Source organism: Schistocerca gregaria, chromosome 5 (assembly GCF_023897955.1).
Source record: "Schistocerca gregaria isolate iqSchGreg1 chromosome 5, iqSchGreg1.2, whole genome shotgun sequence".
NCBI lineage: Eukaryota > Metazoa > Arthropoda > Insecta > Orthoptera > Acrididae > Schistocerca > Schistocerca gregaria.
In genome coordinates, this window is record NC_064924.1 from 151,541,339 (window position 1) to 151,565,544 (window position 24,206).

The 24,206-nt window shown below is 41.6% G+C and overlaps 1 protein-coding gene across 1 annotated transcript in view; it reads right to left on the reverse strand.

Annotated features, from left to right (window-relative positions):
• LOC126272458 (lachesin-like) overlaps positions 1–24,206 on the reverse strand; it is a 940,748-nt gene that overhangs the window by 558,548 nt on the left and 357,994 nt on the right. Inside the window, exon 2 of the mRNA XM_049975336.1 lies at positions 13,573–13,671. Coding sequence (XP_049831293.1) covers positions 13,573–13,639 — 67 coding nt within the window. The 5' untranslated portion in view covers positions 13,640–13,671. The remainder of the gene's footprint in view (positions 1–13,572; positions 13,672–24,206) is intronic.

Genomic DNA, 24,206 nt, shown 5'->3' on the forward strand with positions numbered 1-24,206 from the left:
TTTTAAAACGTTATAAGCCATTTGTTGTCTTCCGTGGATATCATGTTCGATATTAGAAACAAACCTATCCCATTGTTCCTGATGTTCTTTCCTTACTACGCATTTCCCGTTATTTCCTTTCTCCTTATAGTACTGCTTGTTCTCAGTAGTGGGATTGCTTAAGCATTTTATATACTCATCTTGTTTTTCTTTGACATCTTTTATTATATCTTCATTCCAAATTTTTAAGCCTTTTCTTTTTACCGCGAGCTTCTCCTGCTACTCTGCATTCAGTGTTCTTCATAGTTTGTCATACTTCTTCTATATTGTCTTTAGTTCCTAAGTTTGTAACTACTTCGTTTAATCTCTTTTGGCACAAGTGTCTGATACTGTCCTCCTCAAGCAAGTATACCTTATAAAGGCTTTGGTCTTGCTCTTTTATTGCCTGTATAATTAATTTCTTACATTTTGTAAAAGGATCTATTCTGCATTCAGTGTTCTTCATAGTTTGTCATACTTCTTCTATATTGTCTTTAGTTCCTAAGTTTGTAACTACTTCGTTTAATCTCTTTTGGCACAAGTGTCTGATACTGTCCTCCTCAAGCAAGTATACCTTATAAAGGCTTTGGTCTTGTTCTTTTATTGCCTGTATAATTAATTTCTTACATTTTGTAAAAGGATCTATTCTGGAAATTATTAACAAATAATCTAATCCTATAACTTGTCCTCTATAAACTCTTGAATCCCTTACTTGGTCCGCTAGTTTATCATTTACTAAGATGTAGTCAGTTATTGATCTAAGAGCTCTTCTGGCCCAAGTATACTTCTGTATATCTTTTTTCTTAAAAAGTGAATTTCAGATTTTTAAATTGTTGTGAGTGGCGAAATCTCTCTGCAATTTTCCATTTTCATTACATATTGGTTCGCCAAACGGACGTATAACGTTGGTCACTGGGATATTTCCTATCCTGACACTAAAATCACCCATCATAATTATCTGATCAGTAGCGCTGTATTTACTCAGTTTCAAAAAATGGTTCAAAGGGCTGTGAGCACTATGCGACTTCTGAGGTCAGAACGTAGAACTACTTCAACATAACTAACCTAGAGACATCACACACATCCATGCCCGAGGCAGAATTCTAATCTGCAACCATAGCGGTCCCCCGGTTCCAGACTGTAGAGCCTAGTACAGCTCGGCCACCTCGGCCGGCTACTCAGTGTCTTCTGTAGTTCATTATAGCAGCTTTCAGACTCATCTTTTACTCTTCTGCAGGTGCATATACACTTATAAAGGTTGCGTAAGCCCCTTATCAGTTCAGCCTGACTGTAAGTATTCTTTGACTTACGTATGTACAATCTTGAAGGTATGTTTCCCATTTTTTATGCAGGAATTGTGCTACACCTTTGCTTGCTCTTCTATGCTGTTCAACACCACTATGCAAAATAATATAATCCCCTAAATGTTTATTTCCTCTTAATTTCTTTTTGGTTTCTGTGAGTGCTACAACATTGATTTTCATGTCGCTTAGTATGTTTACTAGCTCTACCTCCTTTTGAGAAATTCCTCTCACATTCCAGGTTCCTAATTTGATGTGTCTATTTATCCATTTTCGTTAGTCCCTTTTCATAGCTTTGACATCTACTTTTGAGACAGTCCTGTTGCCGAGGCTCGTTAGGGTACTGGGAGTAATCTGTGTTTTCTGAGAGTTGGTTACCAGCCATCTGCTCAACCCCCTTCCAGGGGGAACAGGATTTTCTTTCTGTATTATCTCCCTTAGCCGATATGTTCCGTTTATTTAAAGACGACGGAAATAAGTTCGCCTTTCATCCTCTCCCATTGGCTTTGTAGCCTTTATCCACTGTGCGTCATATTGTCTAGGGGTCTCACGACTATTGCATTGGGAGTAAGGTTAGTTGGCAGCGCTGCATTGAAACACTTGAGGTCTGATTGATTTCAGTGGACGTTTCCCAGAGTTTTGTATCCGCATACAGTTATAGGTAGCCTGAGCAGATTCTAGGGTCCTTTGCCAACATTTGATTGTTGGAGAATAGAATAGAGAAATGAAAGACCTTTAGGTCTCGAAACCTAATACTATGGGGGTCGAAAGAGTAAGAGTTGGCCAAGGGAGACCGATAGGAAGGAAAACAGAAGAAGCCTGACACAAGTAAGTGGAAGTAATATCAGAGTTAGCTAATGGCTCATGTGGCTGCCACCCATGTACTCCCAAGACAGGAGTCCCCTGTGGGAACTACTCTGCTATCAGTGAAACGAATAACATTTGTAGATTTGTGCTATTTATACACTAGTTGAAGAAACATGGGGCAAACACCGTAAGAGATATGTAAATTAAAGAGTAACTAATTAGCATGATCGAGTTACTCCATTTCATAGAGCGTAAAATTGAGTGGAGTACGTTCACCGCAAATGAGATATACGTAGATAAGTTATGCTTATAGCACATTAGAATAACTTCGTTTCCTGATATGTCTGTGTTCATTGAGTATATAGTACAGTTGCTGTTGGTTGGTTGGTTTTTGGGGAAGGAGACCAGACAGCGTGGTCATCGGTCTCATCGGATTAGGGAAGGATGGGGAAGAAAGTCGGCCGTGCCCTTTCAGAGGAACCATCCCGGCATTTGCTTAGAGTGATTTACAATTGCTGTTTGAAGATCCTTTAGACTTCAATTTTCTCCAGAGTTTCAATTAATCTGCTCTTTTCCCTCCTATGCATTATATTTAAAGATTGCTCAATGCTTTCAGTTTCCGATTGTAATTACACAGCTATGCGCCAAGGTACAAAATTTTCATTTATATTTTTGTGCGTCCCGGACCTAATGGAGGAACACCTGTTTTTAGTTATTTCATCGCTTAGTTTCATGTTGCATGGATTATTTCTACGATACTTTGTAATGACCTATAATAAGTTTTTAAGGACATTGACATTGCAAATTAATTTGTATATATGGTTATGTGTTGTTAGTCTGTAAGTTATATTTTCGTTTATTATTATTGAATAAGCAGATTTATACATTTTAATCACTACAATAATAGAAATTCTTCCACGGAATAGGAGGAGTTGTCAAGATGAAAGTATTTTAGTTTCCTTTCAAAATTTGCTTTTCTGTCCAATCATTTTATATCACTGGATAAGTAACCAAAATTCTTAGATGCAGCAGTATGAACTCCTTTTTGTGGAGTAATTAATGTACTTTTTCTTGTGGTTTTGTAATTATATACATCATTGTTCAATTTGAACTTTTGGGGACTATTTACAACGAACTTCATGAGTTAATAAATAAACTGTAGAGAAGCAGTGACAATGCTGAACTCCTTTATGGGATGTCTATTAGATGATTGTGGGTGAGCACCGTATATTATTCTTACAGCACGTTTCTGAGCGACGAAGACATTGTTTTTTAAAGACGTTTACCCTAGAACATTATTCCATACGACATTACTGAATGAAAATATCCAGAATATGTGAAGTTAGTGGTTTATCTCTCCCAAAGATTTTTTAAGATTCTAAGCGCAAATATGTCTGAAATAAGTTGTTTTAGGAAATCGTAATATGCTTCTACCGGTTTACATTCTCATCAGTTTGGACACCTCAAATTTTTTAAATTCCATGGCTATACTATTTCCTCGCAGAGTGTTACACAAACTATTTTTGTACCACCACTAAATGTACAGTACTGAATATTTTGTGTTTTCTTTAAATTAAGAGTATGAGCATTTGCAGAAAACCAGTCAGTCACACCATTAAGAGCATTGTTACATTGTTTACCGTTTCTTTTATTGCTGTATATACGCTTGACCACAATAACAGTGTCATCCGCAAAAAGAACTAAATCTGCTTTTTGATTATTACACGGAAGGTCGTTTACCTACATGAGGCACGCTTGCGGATCTAAGATTGACCCTTGGGTAACTCTATATGTGATTTCTTTACAGGAATCTCCCCTGATAGCTTGCCTCAGATATAAACTTTGACATTTACAGCTTTTGCCATTATAAATTCCTGTGCTGTGATACGATATCAGACCTTAACATGACCTGAATGTTAACAAACCAGAAATATGTTGTATATCAGGTAAGAGGCCCAAATTTCATCAGCTTAATATGTTAGGACCTGTATGAGCTCTGAAATGCTACTGAAAAGGCCACATGCTCGATTTTAAGGCAGATTACAATTAAATTGTTCGACGTACTAAAGCCAGTATTTGTCATTAATGGTAATACTGCAAAACAAAAGCACGAAAAAAGTGTTCGTAGTATTGTCCCCACAAAAGGTCTCTAAATTACTATTAATTTGACTGTATTTTCAATTCTAACGTTGCCAGAAAGTTGCACTATTATGACTCACTTGAATGTGATGAATCAATAATGTTTTCACATACTTTCAGCCTGCAAAACAAGTGCTCTCTATGTGTGTGTGTGTGTGTGTGTGTGTGTGTGTGTGTGTGTGGGTGTGTGTGTGTGTGAATAAACACCATTTTTAACTAAGTATTCCGTTCAACGAATCCATTTCTCTCGCATTGCGTTTTCCCATGTTAAAAAAGTAAAGCGATCTTTATAAATAGCAAATAAAATCAGTGTTTAGTAAGAGTTGCAAATTTCGTTCCCGGACGCAGGACAAAATTACGAACATCCACAGAGGCCAAATCCTTGACCACGATTATACATCAGAAACTACGACACACAATTGAAACACAACCCAAGATTTGAATACAAATCAGTGCTCACACAAGAACTGCAGGCTGTTAGTTTGACCGCTACACTAACTCACCACAGCATACTACACTAACTCACCTCACCGTAAAAAATGAGTTATGTCGTGCACGCAAGCCACACATGCTCCACACAACAAACTCAACAGTACAATGGACAGAGATCAGCTAAACACTTTTACCAACTGTGGAAAACGAAAATTTACCGAGGAGAACGAAATTAGGAGCGGGACTTATTAGGGCAACTTGCCGTGTTGTTCTTGTCCTATAACGTTTCCTCAGTACGTTGTATTATATCTTTGTAGCTGCTTGACGACGGCACATAACGTGAAATTCCAACTGCACAATAGAAACGGTTACAGTTAAAAGCGTAAAATGTCATTTCAGGAACTTGTGGAAGCTATTGACCCGTGTTTCTAGAAGTTAATGTTTTCGTTCCACTGTAATTTTTAATTATATTAATTCGTGAGAGAAATATACTGATGCCTTCAACGGAAAGACAACCATCCAAGCATGTATTTCTGTGGTCAGAGGCAAATAAAAACAAAAAAAGAAGAGGTACGCATCGGATTTACTTTTCTGAGAGCAGCCTCTGTGCGATGCTCGATCGCTTATTCTGATGATCTGTCGCCTGACGGCTCGACATCTCAAATCCCGGGAAGTGGCCCTGCCGCTGAGAGCCGCTTTTCCTGGATTCCGCCGCACACCGCTTTGGCTGGGCTCGCTAGAGCACGACCCGCCCACGGAATCACTTTATTAGGAACCGCGGCAGGCTCGGCGGCGCGGAGCCAACGTAAATTGAAAGTTGCCGACGTTTTGGCGCGCGAGATTTTAAATTAAAATTGTTTGTTTTCCTTGCGGCTCGCGCCTCCTCGCCGGCGGAGTCCGCTGAATTATTCACCACCGGCATAAATACTGCCGCTACTAATTAAATCCCGTTAATTATTGCGGATGTTTTTATTTAATCTATAAAAAAAAAGAAGCCCGTCGGCTGAGCGGATGTGTTACGGAACAGGAGTACTCCTTTACACCTCATATCGTGCGAGGCATTAAACGCACGTACGCTGCTGCTTCCCACAACCGTACGTCAGTGAAATTCTCGCGTTGATACCGATGTTTTTAGCCGTGTCGGTGCCGAACATGCGTGAAGCTGTTCAGTTATCTGTTTTTAATTGCATCAAGCGTGGATATGTAAATGGATTATGAGGTAATTTTGCCGAGCACTTTAACAGCTTTAGAGCATAGACGTGCGTAACAACAGCACGATAATGTAATTATGCGTGAATTCTGGAACGGGCGAACAGGCACTACAGTTGCTCGTAAGCAAAATGCAGCAGAAACACTGTTGTGTGATGAGCTAATTAATGCCACTTCGCACAGAATAGTCCGGGGGGAATGCTTTGCGATCAACAGCCGTTCGCTATAGAACTTGCACACGAATGAAGACTGCCCTCTCCACATTAATTGGCGGGTCTCTCTCCGTTGAACGAGGGAGAAGATGAAGAGTGTATTTGTCAGAACCATTTCCAAATAATATTATTGCTTCTGTGGACGAAAAGGTGAGACGGAAATATCTGTAGCCTAGAGAAAATCATCCAGATATTCGCTCGAATATTCAGTCTGGTACTTGCAAGATATCTCTGTATCTTAGCGTTATTAATTCTCAGGATCAAATTACGTCACATGAAACATAGTTGGTATGGTAAGGACACCTTGCTATGTTACGTGTCACATTTACCACAGTTTTTACGAATGTTATTTGAATCGACGTGACTGAAAATACTTACCCCATACGCAGAAAGACGTCAGCTTACCTCTAGGCCCTCCAAAAGTTTCAGGACATATGACCACAGAATGTGAATGTATGCCTGTTCAATCACTCGTTCTACCAAACCGCTGCTCTTGCGATGCGAAATCTGTAGACTGTTAGAACGCAGCATGAATTATTGTGTGCGTTACATTTGCAAGTTCCGTTTAGCCGTTTATTTGACCACGTCATCTGCGATGGTTGTAGTTATGTCTGCTTCATCGGTATCGCAGCATGTGTATGTATCCCTGTAACTTGAATCAGAGATTATGTAACTGACACCTATTCGTAATCAAACCACAAGACGCCACTATGTAATGTTCTGTTTATACTCATCCACAAACCACAAAACATTCACAAACTCCTTCTCTTTTGCTTTTGTTCACCTTCGAAACACGCTACCTTCCACTCTGCACACGATTCAACTCCCTGTTGCATTAGAGGGAAAGGTGAAACACCTTCTTCTGATAACCTTGTAACTTTTGCAACAAAAATTAAAAATACTCGCAACCATCTCATAGTTAAGCCTTTTTATCCTTTGATTTATGTTCTCCTTTCATTAGTTTTTTTTCGGATTCCTCTATCTGTCCCTCTTCCATATCTTTCCGTTTTTGTTTTGTCCATTGCTGTTAGGCACATGATTCAAATCTAACTGGCTGTAAATTTTCTATATTGTTCTACTTTTCATGAATGAATGCAAAGCCAGATTTTTTGTTTTAGTCCCTTCTGTTAAACGTGGAAAGTTCTGAAAATCAGTCAACGAAATAAATGAATAATGGGCGTGATTCTTTTTGAGAACCAAGAATTCCAGTCTGGATGACACTGTTACTTTGAAGCTATTTAACCAGCAATGGCAGCAGGCAGGAACCACTTCAGACTTGAATGTTGAGCCGTTGTCACCAGTTAAAAGATCGGAAGAAGCAAGTTTTCCGAAAAGTTTTAGCGAGCGACTGCGACCGTCATAATTACGAGAGAAGACAAACGCGTGAACATAAACCATGCAATTCAGTTGGCGAATTCGGCAGTTCTGTATGTTATTTACTTCAGATTTGGCTCCTCACTTTTCTAAACAACTACGATAATAGAGTCTGTAAAACAGACAGTCCATTTCGTAACACCGTTCTTAGTATCTCAGTCGTCTCGCTGTCCATCGTGATGGCGAATCAGAGCACAGCTGTGACGGTCTACAAGGTGGATTTTCGGAGGATTATACTAGATTAAAATGTGTTAACACCATCTTAATGGCTGACTAAGTTTTTTACATAGTCCACTATAATTGTACGGTATTAATAACTTTCTTTACAGAATAAACCATACAAGCAGGAATAGGCTACAGGAAATTGAGGAGAACAGTAACAGACAATATTGTTTCCTTTAAGTACACTCTCTTTTAGTCTTACTTCAGCCTCTCATCCAATATGGACAGAGGATGGGCTGCGAGCCGTACAACATCCTGTTCTTCAGAAAAAATCTTTAGTAAAATAAGTAATGGCGAACAAATGTGATCAAGTGGTGGAAAACGTAATAGATGTTTTAAAATCCGAAAAAAGATGAATTTCGTTGGTGTTTATATAACATTAAAGTGTTGATTTTCATTGTTGCTTATATTCAAATAGAAGGATGTAAAAAATTTATACACCTTTAAAACACGGTGACATTCACTTAAAAAGGAGCACTGTACTTTCGCCAAAAAATGGTCTCGCTCTGGAAAAAGAATGGAAGATTGGGTTTAGCGGCCCGTCGACATTGAGGTCAAAATAGATGAAGCACGAATTCGGATTTTGTCGGTGGTGGGGCAGGCACTCGAACGTGCTCTTTCAAAGGTTCCATCCCTACGTTTTCCTGGAGAGATTTAGGGAAATCACCGAAAGCCTGAATCCGTATGGCCGGAGGCAGGTTTGAACCGTTGAACTTTCGATTGCGAATCCAGTGTGCTAACCACTGCGCCGCCTCGCTCGGTCTGGAAGAATTGGATTTGGAAAGGGGAAAAACTGTATTGTGGGGCTGAAGGTTTCGAGTGTAAATATAGGGGTATGTTAGATAACATACATTGAAACGAATGAGGGTTGTTTAGTGGGTAATTGGAAGACACAGTTTGACAAGAAGTGTGGTGTGCGGATAGACTGTGATATAAATATGGAAGGGCTGGGGAAAGATGGAGAGGGAAAAGACAAGGGGAAGTACTGACGTGGAGTAGGATAGGTGGGGAAGTGTTGAAGTTGGTAGTGTGGATGAGGAACTGAATTTCCCGATGAAACATTGTATTTGTATGTCAACATGTACCTTTCAATCTTTTACTAGGCACTTAAGTATTTTATATCATGACACCAGCAGATTTCAGTCACTATGTATTATTAAAGAGACGAAGAGTGCTACTGAATATTGCATACAATATTTTATGTGCGTATTTCACGAAGTTTAAGCAAAACTTTTGCCTAGTCTACCTGCAGATAGCGTGAGGTTCTTCGTTTTTAATGAAACCGGTCGTATCTTAATAAATTCACCTAAAATATCACCTGATGCGGTTGCCGTAGCAATAGAATACTCAACTAAACAGTAAATACAAGGACGGAAGTACCTGTTAAGAGTTACTGAAGAGCTGTAGTTAACCAGCTATCAGCTCACTCCCAGTAATTGGAACATTAGTAACCGACAAATAGGGCATGTTAATTAAGATAAAATATCTTGTATAGCGTCAAATCTTTCATGGTTGATAGAACACATCTGCCCCACTAAAGTAGAATGCAGTCGTTGGGAGTAATATAAGACTTATTTCTGTATAACGCTGCCATCCAGCGAGACACTTTCGGAATTTAGGGGGAAATTGCTACGAATGATGGAGTTGGGTATAACGAGTGCTGTGAGCGATCAAACGGGACAGCTTGTGTTTATAGGGGGCAGAGAGCATTTATTTTCCACGGAAATCAGACGAAATCACAATCTCCTCTCTTCGAAGACTGTCTGAAGTAACTCCACTTATGGATTATATATTGTTTTGATACATAACTACTCCACTCAGTTATAATTCTGCCGCCTTGTACATAAGTTGCATCTAAAGGGACGTATATGCACAAGCAAACATGGTAAAATATAGGAAACATTTGTACGTAATACGTCAACGGCATCTTGAAATTAAATCTCGAAAATTTGTATGGGATATTTCATGTTTTTCATCTACATCTACGTATATACTCCGCAAGCCACCTGACAGATTGTGGCGGAGGGTACCTTGAATACCTCTGTCGATTCTCCCTTCTATTCCAGTCTCGTATTGTTCGTGGAAAGAAAGATTGTCGGTATGCCTCTGTGTGGGCTCTAATCTCTCTGATTTTATCCTCATGGTCTTTTCGCGCGAAATACGTAGGAGGGAACAATATACTGCTTGTCTCCTCGGTGAAGGTATGTCCTCGAAATTTCACAAAAGCCCGTACCGAGCTACTGAGCGCCTCTCTTGCAGAGTCTTCCACTGGAGTCTATCATCTCCGTAGCGCTTTCGCGATTACTAAATGATCCTGTAACGAAGCGTGCTGCTCTCCATTGGATCTTTTCTCTCTTCTATCAACTCTATCTGGTACGGGTCCCACACCTGTAAGCAGTATTCAAGCAGTGAGCGATCTAGTGTTCTGTAACCTACTTCCTTTCTTTACCGACTGCACTTCCGTAGGATTCTTCCAATGAATCTATCTGGCATCTGCATTACCGACGATTAATTTTATATGGTCATTCCATTTTAGATCACTCCTAATGCCTACTACCAAGTAGTTTATGGAATTAACTTTTTCCAGTTGCTGATATGCTATACTGTAGCTAAATGATAAAGGATCTTTCTTTCTATGTATTCGCAGCACATTACACATCTCTACATTGAGATTCAATTGCCATTCCCTGCATCATACGTCAATTCGTTGCAGATCCTCCTGCATTTCAGTACAATTTTGCATTATTACAGCATCTCGATATACTACATCATCCGCAAAAAGCCTCAGTGAACTTCCGATGTTATCCACAAGATCATTTATGTTTTGTAAATAGCAACGGTCCTAAGACACTACCCTGCGGCACACCTGAAATCTCTCTTACTTCGGAAGACTTCTTTCCACTGAGAATGACATGCTGCGTTCTGTTATCTAGAAACTCTTCAATCCAATCACACAATTGGTCTGATAGTCCATATGCTGTTACTTTGTTCATTAAGCGACCGTTGGGAACTGTATCAAACGCCTTGCGGAAGTCAAGAAACACGGCATCTTCCTAGGAACCCGTGTCTGTGGCACTTTGAATCTCGTGGACGAATAGCGCGAGCTGGGTTTCACACGATCGTCATTTCGAAACCCATGCTGATTCCTATAGAGTAGTCTACAGGAATGTCATTATACTCGAACATAATACGTGTTCCAAAATTATACAACTGATCGACGTTAGAGATATAGGTCCATAGTTCTGCACATCTGTTCGACGTACCTTCTTGAAAACGGCTATGACCTGTGCCCTTTTCCAATCTTTTGGAACGCTACGCTCTTGTAGAGACCTACGGTACACCGCTACAAGAAAGTGGGCAAGTTCCTTCGCGTACTCTGTGCAGAATCGAACTGATATAACATCAGATCCAGCGGCCGTTCCTCTTTTGAGCGATTTTAGATGTTTTTCTATCCCTCTGTCATCTATGCAAATATCTACTATTTTGTCATCTGTGCGACAATCTAGAGAAGGAACTACAGTGCCGGCCGCGGTGGTCTCGCGGTTCTAGGCGCGCAGTCCGGAAGCGTGCGACTGCTACGGTCGCAGGTTCGAATCCTGCCTCGGGCATAGATGAGTGTGATGTCCTTAGGTTAGTTAGGTTTAAGTTGTTCTAAGTTCTAGGGGACTAATGACCACAGCACTTGAGTCCCATAGTGCTCACAGCCATTTGCACCATTTGAACTACAGTGCAGTCTTCCTCTGTGAAACAGCTTTGGAAAAAGACATTTAGTATTTCCGCCTTTAGTCTGTCGTCCTCTGTTTCAGTACCATTTTGGTCACAGAGTGTCTGGACATTTTATTTTGATCCACCTACCGCTTTGGCGTAAGACCAAAATTTCTTAGGTTTTTCTGCCAAGTCAGTATCTAGAACTTTACTTTCGAATTTATTGAACGCCTCTCGCATAGCCCTCCTCACACTACATTTTCATGAGATTAAAGGCATTTTGGTAGTAAATTGTTACACAGTTTTTCCGTATCTTCTCTCTGGATAAAATAACTCTTCGAACGATATTCCAAGAATCAAAATCTTAGCCGATAGCAATGTGTCACTCACGTCACCGTTCTTCGTTTTCAGAACCGGTCCTTTGAACTGTTTTTTTTCCAAATAGATTCGCTGTACGCGAATTACGGGACGTCAGCTATACGTATAGATCAACTAACCAACGGCGACATAATGAAATTCGAATCGGATTTTCCGGTTATCGCGAGCGGTAGCCTTTACCACTCCGGCTCCCAGCACTCTCACCATGGTCAAACTCAGACGTCCATACCTGACACATCGTACAGCCTTATATCGTTGTTGTGGCCTTCAGTCCTGAGACTGGTTTGATGCAGGTCTCCATGCTACTCTATCCTGTGCAAGCTGCTTCATCTCCCGGTACGTACTGCAACCTACATCCTTCTGAATCTGCTTAATGTATTCACCTCTTGGTCTCCCTCTACGATTTTTACCCTCCACGCTGCCCTCCAGTACTAAATTGGTGATCCCTTGATGCCTCAGAACATGTCCTACCAACCGATCCCTTCTTCTAGACAAGTTGTGCCACAAACTCCTTTTCTACCCAATTCTTTTCAATACCTCCACATTAGTTATGTGATCTACCCATCTAATGTCCAGCCTTCTTCTGTAGCACCACATTTCGAAAGCTTCTATTCTCTTCTTGTCCAAACGATTTATCGTTCATGTTTCACTTTCATACATGGCTACACTCCATACAAATACTTTCAGAAACGACTTCCTGACATTTAAATCTATACTCGATGTTAACAATGTTTTCTTCTTCAGAAACGCTTTCTTGCCATTGCCAGTCTACATTTTATATCTTCTCTACTTCGACCATCATCAGTTATTTTGCTCCCCAAATAGCAAAACTCCTTTACTACTTTAAGCGTTTCATTTCCTAATCTAATTCCCTCAGCATCACTCGACTCAATTCGACTACATTCGTTTTGATTTTGTTGATATTCATCTTACACTCTCCTTTCTAGACACTGTCAATTCCGTTCAAATACTCTTCCAAGTTGTTTGCTGTCTCTTACAGAATTACAATGTCATCGGCGAAACTCAAAGTTTTTATTTCTTCTCCATGGATTTTAATACCTACTCCGAACTTTTGTTTTCTTTACTGCTTGCTTAATATACAGATTGAATAACATCGGGGATAGGCTACAACCCTGTCTCACTCCCTTCCCAACCACTGCTTCCCTTTATATCGTAGTCGACAGAATTCAGCCCCCAACATTTCTTGATTTCTCGTAACAGGGAGGAGAACGAGGAATTGAGACGAACGTTGCTGTCGCCGTGTGCCCGGGTAGGCTTACAATACATACAAGCATTCGGGGATGAACGGCAACTGTTGACGATCTACCGCTGTACGAAACAATTCTACATTAATTCGCTGACTGCGGATTCCCTGACTTCAGCTGTATTAGGTATGAATCAACCCGAAAGTGACAGCTGTGAAATTATGGCAGTAAGCGAATTAATTTCAAATTACTTCGTACAGCTGTGGATCGTCAACAGTGGCTGTTCATTCAGATATGCGTGTAAAAGTTAAAACGTTTTCTGGTAGCGGAAGTGCATTATTGATCGTGACCGTATACAATTTCAGACTTTCCGGTTTTTTTTTTGTCAAATAATAAATCAATTACTATTTGTGAAATGTAAAAGCAATTTTGAACGCGCAGTAGTTAAAAACAAATATAAGAGTACAACTTGCAGACGCAATGGTCGCCTCCTCTACAGTCAGCTGAGCGGTAGGCTACTAGTCTCGTGGCGAACGCGTGTAGACACGCAGGGCAGTGGAGGGTACTCACCGACGTTGTTCCCGGGCAGGACGACCCCCAGGAGCGCCACCCACGAGGCTACCACCAGCAGGAACATGGCCTCACATCACCGCCGCCCTCACCAGACTCCTGCAGCACAAAAACAAACCGCACCGCTTCACTTCTCCCGTTCAGATCATGGGCGTCTGGGAAGATTCAGTTCTGTCACACTCAAGTCACTTCATTTGTACAGGGTGTTGCAACAATGACCGGTATATTTGAAACGGCAATAAAAACTAAACGAGCAGCGATAGAAATACACCGTTTGTTGCAATATGCTTGGGACAACAGTACGTTTTCAGGCGGACAAAGTTACGAAATTACAGTAGTTACAATTTTCACCAACAGATGGCCCTGCAAGTGATGTGAAAGATATAGAAGACAACGCAGTCTGTGGGTGCGCCATTCTGTACGTCGTCTTTCTGCTGTAAGCATGTGCTGTTCACAACGTGCAAGTGTGCTGTGGACAACATGGTTTATTCCTTAGAACAGAGGATTTTTCTGGTGTTGGAATTCCACCACCTAGAACACAGTGTTGTTGCCACAAGACGAAGTTTTCAACGGAGGTTTAATGTAACCAAAGGACCGAAAAGCGATACAATAAAGGATCTGTTTGAAAAATTTCAACGGACTGGGAACGTGACGGATGAACGTGCTGGAAAGGTAGGGCGACCGCATACGGCATCCACAGAGGGCAACGCGTAGCTAGTGCAGCAGGTGATCCAACAGTGGCCTTGGCTTTCCGTTCGCCGTGTTGCAGCTGCGGTCCAAATGACGCCAACGTCCACGTACCGTCTCATGCGCCAGAGTTTACACCTCTATCCATACAAAATTCAAACGTGGCAACCCCTCAGCGCCGCTACCATTGCTGCACGAGAGACATTCGCTAACGATATAGTGCACAGGATTGATGACGGCGATATGCATGTGGGCAGCATTTGGTTTACTGACGATACATATTTTTACCTGGACAGCTTCGTCAATAAACAGAACTGGCGCATATGGGGAACCGAAAAGCCCCATGTTGCAGTCCCATCGTCCCTGCATCCTCAAAAAGTACTGGTCTGGGCCGCCATTTCTTCCAAAGGAATCATTGGCCCATTTTTCAGATCCGAAACGATTACTGCATCACGCTATCTGGACATTCTTCGTGAATTTGTGGCGGTACAAACTGCCTTAGACGACACTGCGAACATCTAGTGGTATATGCAAGATGGTGCCCGGCCACATCGCACGGCCAACGTCTTTAATTTCCTGAATGAATATTTCGATGGTCGTGTGATTGCTTTGGGCTATCCGAAACATACAGGAGGTGGCGTGGATTGGCCTCCCTATTCGCCAGACACGAACCCCTGTGACTTCTTTCTGTGGGGACACTTGAAAGACAAGGTGTACCGCCAGAATCCAGAAACAATTGAACAGCTGAAGCAGTACATCTCATCTGCATGTGAAGCCATTCCGCCAGACACGTTGTCAAAGGTTTCGGGTAATTTCATTCAGAGACTACGCCATATTACTGCTACGCATGGTGGATATGTGGAAAATATCGTACTATAGAGTTTCCCAGACCGCAGCGCCATCTGTTGTTGACAATTGTAACTACTGTAATTTCGAAAGTTTGTCTGCCTGAAAATGCACTGTTGTCCCAAGCATATTGCAACAAACGGTGTATTTCTATAGCTGCTCGTTTAGTTTGTATTGCCGTTTCCAATATACCGGTCATTTTTTAAACACCCTGTATGTGAGTGACAGCGTATTTATATAAATCATAATGTCACGGTTAAGCAGCATTTATCCAATACAGTATCCACTTATGGTAAATTAGTACCGATCCGAATGTAATGTGCAGTAGGTAGCAAGCCTTACTGAAGGGGGGAGGGGGGCCTTTTGCGACGTGGAGGCCTTCTGGTTGTTACTTACGGTGTCCAAATGCATCCAGAGAGAGTACTGTCACTTCTTATTGGCTAACAGAAGCAGACCATTACATTGTGGCAAGGTATCTCCTGGCTCCTGAATGGCCGGAAGACCTGAGACAGGACCTCCGAGGTCATAGCTGGACGGACTGACGCGGTTCACAGTGAGGAGTGTACAACTAAGTAATTGTAAAGAAGCTCGTTAAGTGTATCGATTATATCATTCAAAGTTTAACTGCATCTGGAGAGTGCGATTTTGGAGTAAGGTGGCGACAACAAATAAAAATTAGAGCATATGAGATGACTGTAAAAAAATTTTTCAAAAAAATACTGCGTTATTAGTTAATTTCATTCCCACTAAGGATTATGTTATTACACACATTGTGAAGCATTAGTGGATATGTACTGTAGCATGTTACACGAGACAAATTATGTAAACGATGGTATAAATATTTAGTGTGAAAACTGTGCTGTGGCAAGACTTCCATCCCGCAATGAAACAAGACACCCGTCAAAGGACAAGAAGTGCTTTTCACTCCAAAACTTCTCCTCATTTTCGTAAAATATTACTGTAGTGGTGTCACGTCATTAATGTAGTAACGGCCGGGTGCTATCTTCTGTAACGGAAGGGATATCCACATCTGTCATGTCTAGAAGATGCCGGGAGAGATTTTATTTTTTATTTTTATTTGTTGCGTGATATTGTACACCTACAACTACAGCCCACGCGTGTAGGGTCAGTCTGTTGCAACCAGCTACCGGCATCACATGGCAATGGATATGTTACACCATGTAGTTATTTTTTCCGTAATGTTAACGTACACCGTCAGTGAGCTCGTTAAATTTGGCAGTCGATGTTATCAGTCAATGTTGACACGTATTGTTAAATGGCTTAACCTGTTAAAAATTAAGTACTTTTAAGGTCATTATTCCTCAATTTAGGCTCCAAAGTGACTGATAGTTATGTGAAAATAGTGATACATGAATTATGGAGACCTGATCGATGTGTGTGTGTGTGTGTGTGTGTGTGTGTGTGTGTGTGTGTGTGTGTGTGTGTCACGCGAGCGCGTTGTGGCTGTGGTAGTCACACGTCTGCTAACTTCAGTCGGTGCCAGAAGACAATTACCGAGGAGATTTGCCCCTTAGCCCCTGTACATGTGGTCGTTAAGATGTGAAGTGCTGACATCCCAATATATTGTTAAGATGGAGGTATGTATATTTGTATGTATGTACGTATAACCCACATCTCCTTGTAAACCACTGGACCGATTTCAACCAAACCTGGCAGACACACCGCTTACTGTTTGTAAACCATCGCTGTGGAGTTACGAACAACCGGCCTATCAAAAAGGTGGGGGCGGGGATGAACGAGCAATGTAGCCCACGAGTTTAACGCTTACTACATTCTTCAGTCCTCATGCAGTAAGACTGCAGCATGAGGCATGATGTTTCAGTTTATTACTTCTTTACTACTAACTGTTCACAAAGCATTTTGCAGTCATACCCACACGTAACACTAGATGTACCTGCAAAATTAACTGTATGTCATCATACAGCCGATACTTCAACGGATACGACGTCATAAACGTTAAGCTGCCTGAAAAAGAAACTTCAGGGCGAAATTCGCTAGACATAGATGTGAAACATATGTACAAATACTTGTGAAATGTGTTAAACATATGTGAAAAATATTTTAGATGTTCTTAGGCTCACAAAGATAGAGGTAAAAACTTATCCTAATCACCTGCACATATTTTAATTTCCAAATTTAGAACACACATTAGTTACGATCTGGAGAGAAATACTGTGGGGTAAGAACCACCAACGTTCTGTTGGGGTGAGGGTGATAACAGGAAGAGGTAAGGGTGGAGGAGGAAGTGGACAGAGAAAAGTTAGAGCAAGTGATGAGCACACAGAAAGGAAGAGATAGGCAGGTACAGAGGAGAGGAGGAGATAAACAGAGAGAGGAAGAAGAGGGAATGGATAGAGAAATGAAAGAGCACGGGGTGGACAGAGAGAGGTTAGAGAAGGAGAGGGACTGGGAAAGGAAGGAGGAGCAGATGAATAGAAGATGGAGAATGACGGTTAGAGGAGGGAGGAAGAGATGGAGGGAAAGGAAGTGACGGATGAGACCAACAAAGAGAGGAGGAAGGAGAAGGTGGACTAATAGAAGATTGGAATAAATACATACCCACGCTCAGTTAGCTTAATAATGATTCTGTAATGCCTGAAGTAATCTCAATCAATCTGTGTTCACACACGATTTAGTATTAGGAAGGAGCTATTGGTAGAGCAATGCACCTCAAGCACGGATAAGAGTGGAGTCGGGGGTGTGAGCCTTAAAAGCATTTCAAGGCGAACTATGTTAATTTCGAATCCATAGACGGTGATAGAACCAATGGTATTCTACCTTATGGGTGGGGGAGAGGGGGGAGGGGTAGGAAAAGAAAAGAAGGTTGCAGTAGTGCATAACTCTGGAACACTGAGGAAGCTTCAACCAAACTCATATGCAACAAAACAACTACTATCTGAAAAGAGAGCTGTGGAACTAGGGTGCTAATAAGGAACGGTAATGGAGGCTGAGGAGCGGAACTCTAGAACACCTAAGGAAGTTTCAGAAGAAATTGGTACATATATCACCTATAAAGTAAGGTACTCCTAGGAACGACAGTAATGACAGTGGAATGGCAGGAAGTGACGTTTAAAGTAATCAGAAAATGACGGATATTATTATTCGATCCCCAGTTATCAAATGATCTGCTTTACTTGTTCATCTTCTGGTACAAATGCCAAAACAATTAATAGATTTTTGGAACCATTCTGAATTACCCTTGGTACAATTCTGGTTTCGCACGACTAATGTAAATATGAATCAAATTTTAGGATTATCTCAAGTCATCCGAAATGACTGTTACACCCTTCAGTTGACTTGCAGCCAAATAAATTTTCGTCTGTAAAACCACAACTGAAATGAATACCTTGAGTCGTAGCGAACTGGTTGAAAGAACTGTGAACACAATTTGAATGTGACGCGTCCACGGTGGAATCTACAACTTTTTACAGTTCACGAATGGTCGTCGAAGACAAAGCATAGCCCGTTACAGAAACTTCTAGACGTTTGTTCAATGTATGGACCAGAATGAAAGTTAAAGAAATGTACAGAGAACAGTTAGGCAAAAAATATTATAATTTTAAATGCAAGAAATGTTTGTTAATAGACACTAATTAAAGGTGGGCTTTTTAAACGTCAACATTTTTGTTATTGACTATTTATATCTGTTACAAAGTGCTATTACGTATTTAACCATTTGACTACAAACTGTTTTCGGAGTGAATGGCTTTAATATATCGTTATTTTATTTAATGTCCTAGTCAGAAGTAGCAATATGCAAAAAATATTTCCCACCGTTTCGTTCTCCAATGAAAAGCGTTAAACATGCAGGTTCATTCGTAATTACAAGAACTGTTTGAAACTATAAGACATACAGAACACAGACACACACATTAGTGGACGGAACATTGTTTCAGTTTTTTAATTCGCATTACACGTTCTCAATATGGGCACCGTTTGTGACACGGTAAACGTTAATACCTAAGTGCAGGTCATTGACAAGAATGATACGGGAAACCTGCCAGCAGACTGCTTTGCAATCCTGTGCACTGTCTGTGCCGTCAAGAATTAATTCAATCCGACCATACACAGCAGAAGCAGCGCGGCGCGAAATGCTTGAGTGAAGTAATAATGAATCCAGCATAACATATCGAACAGAGCTGCAACTATTAGAATTCTGCAAACCGGTAACATGATACTTTTACTAGTTGGACAGCGACCGATAACAATATCATGCACCAGATTCCCGTTATCTGATAACCTATTGTGGTAAACATACGGGAATTGGAAAAGAGTATGGACACATCTCTAAAAAGGACAGTTAGATGTAGGACAGAAAACGACAGGTACAATGAAGATAACTACGAAGTAACCTTGAGTAACAAATAAAATACTTCAATTGATCGAAGAAACAAGGAAGGAAGGAAGCACAAAAATGTTCAGCGAAAGACGGGGATAAAACAATATAAATCCCTTAGGAATGAAATAAATAGCAAATGCCAAATGGCAGTAGGTGATACGTGAAGAAATGGAAACAGAAATGATCGTCGAGATAGCTGATTCGGCAATTTAAAAAGTTGGAGATACCTTCGGCGTGTTAAAAGCGATGTTGGGAGCATTTGTAAGAGTGTAATGGGAACACCACTGTGGAACACACGGGAGAAAGTGGAGAGGTGGCAAGATTTCGTTGGTGGGATGTCCGAGTGGGGGAAATTGTCTAATGATGTCTCAGAAGTAGAAATTTTAGTAGATATGGATGACATAGGAGACGCAATATTATAGTCCCTAATTTAAAAGAACTTTGGATGGCTTGAGAACAAGTAAGGCAGAAGAATAGACAATATTCTGTCGGAATTTTTAATACCACTGGAAGAAGTGGTAACCGAGTAAATAACGAGATTGGTGTACTGAATCTATGAGACTGACGACGGACCATCACACTTTCAGAGAAATGTCACCCACACAATTCCGAAGATAGCAAAGGTAAGTAAGTGTGAAAATTATCACACAGTCAGCTTAATAGCTCATGCACGTAAGCTGCTGACACGAATAATATACAGAAGAATGGAAAACAAAACTGAGGACCTGTTAGATGACTATCAAGTTGCCGTCAGGAAAAATGAAGGCATCAGAAAAGCAGTTCTGATGTTGCGTTTGATAATGGAAGCAACACTGAAGAATAAATAACACATGTTCATAGAATAGTTCTACCTTCAAAAAGCATACGACAATGTCAAATGGCGCAAGGTGTTCGAAATTCTGAGAAAAATAGAGGTAAAAATATAGATAAAGAAAAATATATAGATAAAGTAAAATAAAGACGGGCAATACACAATATGTACAAGATCGAAGAGGAGACAAAAGGACTGAAAACTACGAACGAAGTGCTCCAGGAACAAAGTGCTCGTATTAAAAAGTGTCTAAGACCGCAACGTAGTCTTTCGCCTCTACCTCTCAGTCTGTACATGTAAGAAGCAATGACAGAAGTAAAGGAAGGTTGAAGAGTGCGATTAAAAATCAGTGTGAAGGGATAGCAATGTTAAGATTCGCTATTGACATAGCAATCCCTAGTGAATGTGAAGAGGAATTACAGGATCTTCTAATGATTCCAGAATATGGACTGACAATGAGTTGGAGAAAGACGAAAGGAAAAGTGACGTAGCAGAAATCAGAATAGCAAGAAACTTAACATAACAATTGCGGAACACGAAGGACACATAGTTACGCAATTCTGCCATGTTGGAAGCAAAATTGCCAAGTATGGACGAAGCAAGGGGAATACAAAAAGCAGACCAGGACAGGCAAAGTGGGCATTCCAGCGAAGAGAAGTCTACTGGAACTACACACAAGGCGTAATTTGAGAAAAAAAATTCTGAGAGCGTACGTTTGGAGCCCTTATGATCTACTTTAGAGAGAACGCTGTGTGATCGCTAGCCACCACTATCACTGTTATTTGAACTTGCCACTACTTTACAGGAATTAAGGTATAAGATACCCTATAAAACCACATATAACCTCTATTCACCCATTCCGAGGCATCTGGTAACTGTTTCGAATGCCCATGAGCTTTCTATGCCGAAAGAGACATTCTAATGTGCTGTGTTTCCACATTTTGGCTCAACCCCTATAGGTCGCAAGGGTAGTGTTGAGCCATTACATAAATAGATGTTAAGCCTTTATCCAGATGTAAAGTCATTATCCACATGTTTTGCCCTGGGAATTAGATCCATCTGTAATACATCGGTAAACTGAGTTTTCTTTATTAATCTAGTGGTCTTATGAAGTCGTCCTTTAACATGATGTCTTGTTTCGATAGCGTATATAATGAAATATGACGAGAGCAGGTGAGATTCCCATCCAACATACTTCTCTTACCCACTTTGGCAGGTGTTTTAACATGTGAGACATTTCGGTAATTAGAGTCTGCGACTGATCCATGTAGGCACTGTGCAACACTTAAGTTCAAAATTAAATGTTAAGAACCAGAAATAGTAGCTAAACAACCGTATAATGACTTCATGTCGAAGTTCCAATAGCATATGCAGGGTGTTACAAAAAGGTGCGGCCAAACTTTCAGGAAACATTCCTCACACACAAAGAAAGAAATTATGTTATGTGGATATGTGTCCGGAAACGCTTACTTTCCATGTTAGAGCTCATTTTATTACTTCTCTTCAAATCACATTAATCATGGAATGGAAACACACAGCAACAAAACGTACTAGCGTGATTTCAAACACTTTGTTACAGGAAATGTTTAAAATGTCCTCCGTTAGCGAGGATACATCCATCCACCTCCGTTGCGTGAAATCCCTGATGCGCTGATGCAGCCCTGGAGAATGGCGTATTGTATCACAGGCGTCTACAATACGAGCACGAAGAGTCTCTACATTTGGTACCAGGGTTGCGTAGGCAAGAGCTTTCAAATGCCCCCATAAATGAAAGTCAAGAGGGTTGAGGTCTGGAGAGCGTGGAGGCCATGGAATTGGTCCGCCTCTACCAATCCATCGGTCACCGAATCTGTTGTTGAGAAGCGTACGAACACCTCGACTGAAATGTGCAGGAGCTCCATCGTGCATGAACCACATGTTGTGTCGTACTTGTAAAGGCACATGTTCTAGCAGCACAGGTAGGCTATCCCGCATGAAATCATGATAACGTGCTCCATTGAGCGTAGATGGAAGAATATGGGGCCCAATCAAGACATCACCAACAATGCCTGCCCAAACGTTCACAGAAAATCTGTGTTCATGACGTGATTGCACAATTGCGATCGGATTGTCGTCAGCCCACACATGTTGATTGTGAAAAGTTACAATCTGATCACGTTGGAATGATGCCTCACCCGTAAAGGGAACATTTGCACTGAAATGAGGATTGACACATTGTTGGATGAACCATTCGCAGAAGTGTACCCGTGGAGGCCAATCAGCTGCTAATAGTGCCTACACACGCTGCACGTGGTATGGGAACAACTGGTTTTCCCGTAGCACTCTCCATACAATGACGTGGTCAACGTTACCTTGTACAGCAGCAACTTCTCTGACGCTGGCATTAGGGTTATCGTCAACTCCACGAAGAATTGCCTCGTCCATTGCAAGTGTCCTCGTCGTTCTACGTCTTCCCCGGTCGCGGGTCATAGGCTGGAATTTTCCGTGCTCCCTAAGACGTCGATCAATTGCTTCGAACGTCAAGTCGGGACACCTTCGTTCTGGAAATATGTCTCGATACAAACGTACCGCGCCACGGCTATTGTCCCGTCGTAATCCATACATCAAATGGGCATCTGCCAACTCCACATTTGTAAAGATTGCACTGACTGCAAAACCACGTTCGTGATGAACACTAACCTGTTGATGCTACGTACTGATGTGCTTGATGCTAGTACTGTAGCGCAATGAGTCGCATGTCAACACAAGCATCGAAGTCAAGACTACCTTCCTTCAATTGGGCCACCTGGCGGTGAATCGAGGAAGTACAGTACATACTTTCGAAACTAAAATCAGCTCTAACATGGAAATTAAGCGTTTCCGGACACATGTCCACATAACATCTTTTCTTTATTTGTGTGTGAGGAATGTTTCCTGTAAGTTTGGCCGTACCTTTTTGTAAAACCCTGTATATACAGGGCGAGGCAGCTAAGTCATAACACCCCTTGTATCTCCCCAACAGTAATAGATACAAATATACCGTTTGGACAGTGAATTGCAGGGACAGGGTCTACTTGAATACGCCACATTTCATGTTTGTTCTATTTTTTATTACACTCCTGGAAATTGAAATAAGAACACCGTGAATTCATTGTCCCAGGAAGGGGAAACTTTGTTGACACATTCCTGGGGTCAGGTACATCACATGATCACACTGACAAAACCACAGTCACATACACATAGGCAACAGAGCATGCACAATGTCGGCACTAGTACAGTGTATATCCACCTTTCGTAGCAATGCAGGCTGCTATTCTCCCATGGAGACGATCGTAGAGATGCTGGATGTAGTCCTGTGGAACGGCTTGCCATGCCATTTCCACCTGGCGCCTCAGTTGGACCAGCGTTCGTGCTGGACGTGCAGACCGCGTGAGACGACGCTTCATCCAGTCCCAAACATGCTCAATGGGGGACAAATCCGGAGATCTTGCTGGCCAGGGTAGTTGACTTACACCTTCTAGAGCACGTTGGGTGGCACGGGATACATGCGGACGTGCATTGTCCTGCTGGAACAGCAAGTTCCCTTGCCGGTCTAGGAATGGTAGAACGATGGGTTCGATGACGGTTTGGATGTACCGTGCACTATTCAGTGTCCCCTCAACGATCACCAGAGGTGTACGGCCAGTGTAGGAGATCGCTCCCCACACCATGATGCCGGGTGTTGGCCCTGTGTGCCTCGGTGGTATGCAGTCTTGATTGTGGCGATCACCTGCATGGCGCCAAACACGCATACGACCATCATTAGCACCAAGGGAGAAGCGACTCTCATCGCTGAAGACGACACGTCTCCATTCGTCCCTCCATTCACGCCTGTCGCGACATCACTGGAGGCGGGCTGCACGATGTTGGGGCGTGAGCGGAAGACGGCCTAACGGTGTGCGGGACCGTAGC